This window comes from Neurospora tetraspora (genome assembly GCF_033439725.1).
Source record: "Neurospora tetraspora strain CBS 560.94 chromosome Unknown B0H65scaffold_7, whole genome shotgun sequence".
Taxonomy (NCBI): Eukaryota; Fungi; Ascomycota; class Sordariomycetes; order Sordariales; family Sordariaceae; genus Neurospora; species Neurospora tetraspora.
The window spans coordinates 897,916-906,279 of NW_026944389.1; the positions used below are offsets into that span (position 1 = coordinate 897,916).

The window sequence follows — 8,364 nt, forward strand, 5'->3', positions numbered from 1 at the left end:
TTCCTCCTCTTTAATTTTAAATAATAAAATCGCTTAACCTTCCTTTTAAATTCCTCCTACCTCTCTTAAACTTCTTTTACAATATCGTTAAATACGACCGAATTTTAATTTTTGTTAAAGATTTCTATCGCCTTCACAAACTATTTCGAACCGCTATTAAGTAATCTAATAATTGCAGCGAACGTAAATATACCTTCGAATATAATTTTGCTATAAGATAGTTTCTTTTTCTTCTTTAGGTTAATATTAAAAAAAATTAACGATTTCTTCTATATATTATGCGCGTAGGCGGGGACGTGTAAGCCCTCTTTATTATTATTTTCCTCTTCGTTTTTAATTTATACGGCCGCCTCCTCTTCGAATTATATTATTATTTCCTCTTCGTCCCCTTTAAATATAGCGGGGTCGATTAATAAATTAAATAGGGTAACCGTATTCAAACCCGTAGTATTATAATTACCTTCGAAAATACGTTTTATAAAATTGAAATAAGGAAGGATGCTATACCTAAATTAAATAATCTTAGGATATTCCTATAATTTTCCTTTATTAATAAATCCCCTATAAAAATAATATTGAATAATATTAACTACGATTATATTATCCTAAATATCATTTAGCGTAATAATCGTACCCGTTACTTTATTACGCCCGAATTCCAATTACGAACGGATAAATTCTTAAAGCCGCTACTTTACTTTACAAATTCTATACTTATTACGTAATTACTTAATAATAAAAGTAATACCTTTAATAGCGAATTAACGTATAATTTATTAATATATAGTTTCTTTAAAGTTATTCTGCTCGATAGCGCTACTTATAACGGTTTAAACGAGAATTTCGAGGGTAATTTTTTTTAAGCTGGTAATTATTGAATTTTTAATATATTAACTTTACCTTTCTTAGGAGGAGGTTTGCGTTAAATAGAAGGTAGTCTAATTTGGCTAGTAGTTTAGCTAATACTAGTAATATTAAATTAAGTAAAGGATTAGGACTAGGAGGTACTGGAAGTATATATAATCGACTTTTGAGAGTCTATATCGATTGGGCAGTTAATAAGACAGTCTAATAAAGAAAAAAGATAATCGGAATCAAATAGTTATATCGATATTTATTAACCGTTTTATACGATTTAGCGATATTGAAAATTTCCCCCTTTTTGCTACAGCCGACAGACAATCTAGATTTATCACTAAAATAATATCGGCAAAGGTTATTAATTATATAAAAGTATATATTGAATAACTTTATCGATTATAGTAATTGATGCGCTCTGTCTTGGTAATTAACTAGTAGATTAATTCAAATGATTTTGAAGATTTTAATAAAGTAAACAGGTCACAATTTTCACTAACATTTTTACCAGTATTTTCACCCAGTCTATGCGCTAAGCGGTAAATCTGGTAAGAAATAGTCTATACAGCTTGCTTACCTAAAGTTACTTTTTATACTAGTGAGCACAAAAAAAAGCCAACGGATTACACCCTAATAACTCAAACGTTTACCCATTTCAACGTTTGGATACATTCTAACGTTTATTTCAGTAAATATTTGAAAAATTTCGAACAGCCACTAGAACACTTGAAAAAATTACCAACGTTTACGACCCCCCAACAGTCAATTGACAGTCAATTTGCTGTTCGCTAGACCCCCGCCTTCCCAGTACGGCTATAGCGGGGTGCCTGCCCCGACCGCATCGACTACATCATACATCCATAGAACGCTGCTCCCGGGGAGAAAGAACAAACGACACGACAGAACCACACGACAGCGCCAAAACAAAGAGGTTAGTATCATGATCAACAGAAATTGTGTTCCTATCAATCCTCAACCTTAACATCCAAACAACAAAATGGAGACCCAACAAGTCCACCGTCTCGAGCTCGACCCCAGCAAGCGGATCCCGCTCCTCAAAGCCCAGCTCGAACACCATCACCAACATGACCATTCGCATGACCACGGCCCCGAACCTGTCCTCCCCGTCGCGAACATCAAGACTCACCCGACCAAGGTCTCGACAGGTCAAGAAAACGGGAGCGTCTACTTCATCGGTAACGCCACTACGGTAATCGAATGGCACGGCATCCGCATCCTTACTGACCCGAACTTCCTGCACGCCGGCGACCACGTACATCTCGGTCCCGGTGTCACCGCCGAACGGCTGAAGAACCCAGCCATCGACATCGACGCCCTGCCTCCGCTTGATTGTATCCTCCTCTCGCACTACCACGAAGACCACTTCGACAAGCTGGTGGAGGAGAGTCTGAACAGGGACTTCCCCATCATCTCCACTCCGCACGCGAAGCAGGCATTGGCTGGCAAAGAAGACCCGTTCAAGGCCGTTTACGACTTGGACTTTTTCCAGTCCATCCTTCTTCCTGTGGTCAACTACAAGGGCGACACAGGAGGGAAGAAGCCCGTGGTCAAGGTCACCGGCATGCCGGGGAAGCACGTCCCCCCCGGACCGCTTGCCGCTGCAAACGAGCTTCTGGGAGCTGTCCCACCGACCAATGGCTGGTTGATCGAGTTGAATTACTCGGCTGATGGGTCAGAGAGCAGAGGCGAGACGGGGTATCGCATCTACATCTCTGGCGACACGTTGTTTGTGGACGAGCTGAAGGAGATTCCGCAGCGGTTGAAGGACGAGAAGATTGACCTGATGCTGGTTCACTTGGGAGGCACTACGATTCCAGGACCCAAGTTGCCGTTGTTTATGGTGACTATGGATGCGGAGCAAGGGGTTAAGCTGATGCAGTTGATGGATCCGGACGTGACGATTCCGGTGCACTTTGATGATTACAGTGTATTCTTGTCGGGGCTGGATGATTTTAAGGAGGCTGTTAAAGGAGCAGGACTCAGTGACAAGGTTGTATACCTGGATAGAGGTGATCAGTATCGGTTTAATGTGCGTGGAGCTTGAGGTGCTCGCGAGACATGAAAGCTGTTAGAGAGGTTGGTCAGGTAGCTAACTCTGTCTTGAATCAACGATAAGATAAGAAGCTCCAAAAGTGCATGGATTTTCCTTACCCGCATCCATCAATCGGCTCGATTGGACAAGGGCTCCTTGCATAGCAGCTGTACCTACTGATGATGTCATGACCATAACGTCACCTTCAGTGAGTACCTCTTTGGCCACCAGATCCCAGCTCGTCCTTTAACTTGCCCAAACACCCGAACAAAACACAGCTTTCCTACCAAAACAATGCGAATCTTTTTGACCTTTACTACTTTAATCAATCGAAATTCGTAAAATTTACAATCAGAACACACCATAGGAACATCCTCAAACATCCAACAATGAACCGCTTCTCCTCTCGCACCCTTTTCCGGGCCATCGCAGCGCCCCTCGCCACCCTCCCAACGGGCCGCATCGCTCCCCTCCACACCACCCGCTATCTCCAATCCACCGGCGGCTACGGCAACAGCACAACCTCGGGTCAATCCACGGGCACCTCCTCCCCAAAATCCTCCGAGGACGCCTCCGCCCAATCAGGCGGCTCCCGCTCCAAAGAAGCCGTCGAGACGGGCTCCTCGCCCACCGGCGGCCAGATCCCCAACGCTCCCGAAGGGAAGAAGTCGTCCAGCAGCAGCAGCAGCAGCTCCGGTCAGTCCAACACCTCAACCTCAAACACCGACGACAAGTTCGCCATGCCGGATGCTCTAGCGAACGGCGACGCCCGCGGCCGCACCGGTGGCGGCGAGCCCCTCTCGAGCTCCCATCGGAGCGCACCGCCCCAGCCCAAGATTAGCAATGCTAGCGTGCCCGGCGAGACACCCAATCTGACCAAGGAGCAGCAGGCCGAGGTGGACGAGCATAATAAGGACTTTGAGAATAAGCATGGGAGGGCGGAGCCGGCGGAGGACGATAAGGTTAACCCCAAGTTTTGGGGCGGTGGTGGGAGGCGATTGAAGGAGGACTAAGTTAGGTTCGGAGTGGACGATGTTCGGGAGATGGTGTTAATGGACATGAAACGGAGCTATGGAACGAAGCCATGAAAGGAAGCTATGGAATGAACACTTAGGCGTCCGTAGTGGGGGCTACACTGTGAATAGGGTTGAAGATAGATGGTTGTGTGTTTGGAGCCTTGGCCAGATGGTCAGCACTCTGGTCCAAGAATATCGCCTTTCCTTGCGGTGCTACCTACCTACTGATACGGGCAATGCATGCATGGAAGTTCAAGTGTACTAGAGGTACTTATGACGGGAGAATAAACGTCAATAGCGGTTCAATGGATGTTCTGAACTATCGTGCGGAATGTGGAAGGCGGACTGGGAGTGCAACTTCCAAGTTTCTTTCTCAATACTGCATCTTCAAAAAGATGGCACCTACCGGCTACCCGAATTGTCCGGTGGTCGATACCTTCCCCTGCCACCCTGGCATAGTGCTCTCTTCTTCTTCCGGTTCCATTGCTCTCCCAGCCCACTCAGTTCCTCGCCATTCCGTTTGTTGAACTTCTCAGTCATTGACCGTTGTCATTTTCACCATCTCACCCATCAGGCATCCCACTATCGTGCATTCAACTCCCACCATCAATCAGACCACCATTCCTTTTCTCCTGAATAAGCAATCCCGTCTTCATTACCGCAACCAACCCCTTCGACTCTCTTCACCTGAAGACACGCCAGTGTGTAGAACGTTACTGTTGTTCCCGAATGCCGATATCAAACCGGAAAGGAGTCTCTTGAGGAGTTCATGATACAGCATATGAAAGAGAAATATGAAAGGTACTAGGAACCCAAGGACACTGACAACTCGCGCCAACCCCAAATCTAAACGCACCCTGCCCCACAACATACACCAACATTACTCCCCGTAAAGATACTTTCTTCCCCACGTAAATATTTTGTTTCCTGCTTTATTACACCAACCTTCTCTCTCTAACCATTGGCAGAATTTGGATCAACCACCCGCCTTATTCCGCGAGCATTGCAAGTATCGGTCCCCACGAATGCAAACACCCTAAGCGACCGTTCTTAACAAACTTTCAACTACCAAGGTGGATTAACAACGGGTTCAAAGGTTGAATTCATAGCCTGCCAAAGATAATCAAGTCATGTTGCGTGCGTGAAAAATTCTGGTTGAGTGTCTTGGAAGGTGGACATTGAGGCGCATGGAAATTTGGGGTGGGTGCGGGTCGTGCTTTCCTGGAATGAATATGCACGGGTTTGCGGATGGAAAATACCACATGCACCGCGCTATGGCCTGTCGCTTCTACTCGTCAGGGCTCGAAACGCCGCTTGACTCTTGGTAAAAATAGTCAGAGGCGCTTCGAGCCCTGACGAGTAGCGCTTCAGTTTGATGCTGTCTCTCACCTCGACCCTTTCATTCAAGTTTTCTTGGCATAATCATTACAAAGCACCCCTGGAGAGCTTATCGGATTCAGGCGTCTGGTCAACATTCCTAGGCGTTTCTACATCTGGTTTATGTGTCTTCTTGGATGACGGAGGCTTAACTCCTGTGTCATTATGTCAACTCAGATCCTGATAATCTCTTTTTGGTTGATGATTATGTATTTCAAAATATTATGATGACATTCAGGACGGTCTTTAACAGATCTTCCTCGGGGTATAAAGCCAACAAACAAGTCCAGGGAAACGACCGTAAGGAATCAAGGTCACAATACTCGCAACTATTCTAGAAACAGGATCATAAAGAAGTCAACTTTCAATATTAGAATTCCATCTATGGGCTTGTGCTATTCCTACTCTATCGCTAATCTTTTCCCCCTTAATGCCCTTTATCAGTTTGCTCCGTTATTCAACGCTGACACACTGTCAGATCTAACGATGTGACTTGACATCGTCAAGAAAAAATCCCGAGTAAAACAAACATCGCAGACGCTAGAACTAGCTGGCGCGCAAAGACGATGTAAGGGAAAAAAAACAGGGAACCAAGCAGAACGACCACCAGCGACAAAGCTTTTTGTCAACCACAAGCCCAAAGCCTACACAATCGTGGGCATACCCCTCAATCGCCATCCCCTATGAAACCAGAGCACCGTTGTCATCAGCCAAGTGGGCCACAGCCTACTCAATTGCTTGATCTGCAGAGCACTGTCGATTCCAATTAAGATGAAGTTTTCGGGAGACTCCATCATGGTCGTCACAGTGATTGCTCCACTGGCGTTTCGCACCGGGCTGTGGAGAGTATGTTGTCAGTCCAAGTTCCATTTGGCATGGAGCAGTAAGCTGTAGAACTTACTCGTTGTCAAGGGAGGCTTAGTCAAGAAAGACCGGAGCGGGGAGGTTGGCCTCTTGGACCATAGCCATCAGCTTGCGCTTCAAGGGCTTGTTCTTGCTGCTACCTCCGGCAATGAAGATCACTGGCTCAGGGACAATGTGAGGGTGATTGGTCTCTGTGGTCCTCTTCTTGAGGTTCTTGAGTTGCTTCTCGACAAGCTCAAAGGCGGCTTTATGAGCGTCGTTCCAAGTCTGAGTGATCTCGGCCTGGTCGAACGTGCACAAGAGAAAATCCTGCTCCTCCCACAGGGGCACACCGAAAGAGAACAGTTTGGGATTCTCTCCCTCCTGGGCAGGGCCCCAGTCTCCTCTGATGCGGGGATCAGTGAATGCCTCGCGAATTTGCTCGGAGACAGCAGGACACATCAGATGTCCGGGGCCGGCACTCTGGTTAAGGCACTTGGCTGGACAAGCGGCCAAGATGTTGTGAAGGATGTGCTCACTGCCGCTGCCAACACCTAGGAAAGAAAGCGATATATCAGAATTTGGACCATTAAATAGTGGAGTGGATGGCACGGGGATGGTTAATCTCACCAAATGATTCTCCCAGTCTAAAATACTGCGGCGGTCCCTGTTCGTTATGCTTCACCCAAAACAGGGATCCGTTCTGGATTCATAATGTCAGCAATACTTCGCATGTTGATCAAGCTAAGAGGACGGAAGCACCTACCAGGTTATGTCCGCCGAACTCAAGGACCAGCCACACTTGATTAGAGTTCGGTGCTTTAACCTTGTTAAGGTACTCAGGTGTGTTCACAAGGTAATGAGTTAGGGCATCGGCCTCCTTAACGAAGCCGACTTTGTCTCTTACCATCGTCGTGTCCCACTGAAAGACCTCTCCGATTAGAGCCCGAAAAACACCTTCAAACCTTAAACCCCATTGCGCCGGCATGGTAAGCGAGAGGCGACGAATCACCCAATGCTTGCGAAAGTCTTCGAAAATCCAGTAGCGGACTGTCCACAACAACTGCAAAATTCCGATCCGAAGTTTCTGACGGAATGTCTCGCTGTCCTCTTGACGGAGCCTCTGTAGCATGGGGTATTGATCCACGAACCCATCCGAAGCATTGGCAAGGATGTAGAATGCATACTTAAGCGAAACTGATTCGCGGTCGGACGCGTGATCTTCGCCAATGTACACGGAGACATGCTTATCGAAAGGATAACCATGAGAGGCAAAAACCTTAGACATGATGCCTTCACTGTGTTTAATGACGACGCGAGTGCTAACGGTGCCAAGGTCCAGGGTGACCAAGACATTCTGGCTAAGTCATAATCAAAGTAGATTGAGTACACGTGTCAATGGGTAGGTAGGGATCGGAAAACAAACCTCGCTGCGCCTTGTGATTGGGAGAGATTCATCCTTGAAAAAGGGGCGGCCATGGTGGTGTTGTCGAAGTCCTATCCGCTTTGGCGCCGATTTCCTGCGGCAAATGAAGGCGGGTGCAATGATGTTGGCGCGAAGAGAGGAAGGTCGTCACGTCGAAGTCGTGGAGGAAGGGTGGAAGAAAGGTTGAAGAAGGAAGAGATAAGCAGAAGACGTAAATGTTTTCTGCCCCGTTGCGTGTTGGAGGTAGAACCGTAGAAAGGCGAAGAGGAGAAGGCGGACGGGAACTCAGGGCAGTCTACTTATACTACCAGGAAGGGACTGGAGTGTCGGTGAATGGAAATCCCAGTGAATTGCGCGCCCAAGGTTGCGGGGCATGGACTTCCAACAACCAGAACAATTCCATCCCCGAGTGTCGCTTCCCTTCACTGATAAGTATTGTCCGGTAATTTACACAGAAGCCCCACACATGAGGTGAAGGGACAGCAACATCGGACTGACAGACGCCAAGAAGAGTTCCAGTTGAACCTGGACCTGAAAGGAGGGGCATTGCTCCGTTTGGTTTCCACAAGACTTCCATCAGGGGGGGCGTTAGGTAGTCTTCCTGAAAGCGCGGTTGAGTACCGGTTGTAAGGCCTTCAGTAGACCACTTCTTGTTCAGCCTCCCTCGCCGTTGACGACCTGGCTGTCTGACTACAGCCCATTGTTAGCAGCATAAACCACGATCGCGATAAAACTTGCGTCCAGTTCCAAGCCCCCGACCGAACCCACGGCTGGACTCACGGCCGAGCCTG

General features: G+C 47.2%; 3 protein-coding genes across 3 annotated transcripts; 2 read left to right on the forward strand and 1 right to left on the reverse strand.

The window, feature by feature from the left end:
• The first annotated feature begins 1,656 nt into the window (after positions 1–1,656).
• Positions 1,657–3,084, forward strand: B0H65DRAFT_474835 (beta-lactamase-like protein). The gene has a single exon (XM_062827273.1). The coding sequence runs from the start codon at positions 1,856–1,858 to the stop codon at positions 2,921–2,923; it is 1,068 nt and encodes a 355-aa protein (XP_062678264.1). The 5' UTR covers positions 1,657–1,855; the 3' UTR covers positions 2,924–3,084.
• B0H65DRAFT_474837 (uncharacterized protein) lies at positions 3,085–4,239 on the forward strand. The gene has a single exon (XM_062827274.1). The coding sequence runs from the start codon at positions 3,301–3,303 to the stop codon at positions 3,922–3,924; it is 624 nt and encodes a 207-aa protein (XP_062678265.1). The 5' UTR covers positions 3,085–3,300; the 3' UTR covers positions 3,925–4,239.
• Positions 4,240–6,222: 1,983 nt separating this feature from the next.
• Positions 6,223–7,626, reverse strand: B0H65DRAFT_432599 (uncharacterized protein; the record flags this gene model as incomplete). Its single annotated transcript, XM_062825016.1, has 4 exons — positions 6,223–6,701; positions 6,778–6,850; positions 6,914–7,504; positions 7,570–7,626. 4 exons carry the CDS (start codon positions 7,624–7,626, stop codon positions 6,223–6,225), a joined length of 1,200 nt encoding a protein of 399 aa, XP_062678266.1.
• Between the last annotated feature and the right edge of the window lie 738 nt (positions 7,627–8,364).

Excerpts from the sequence above, each read along its gene's own strand:
- B0H65DRAFT_474837 (XM_062827274.1), top strand. The coding sequence starts at position 3,301 with ATGAACCGCTTCTCCTCTCGCACCCTTTTCCGGGCCATCGCAGCGCCC.
- B0H65DRAFT_474835 (XM_062827273.1), top strand. The coding sequence starts at position 1,856 with ATGGAGACCCAACAAGTCCACCGTCTCGAGCTCGACCCCAGCAAGCGG.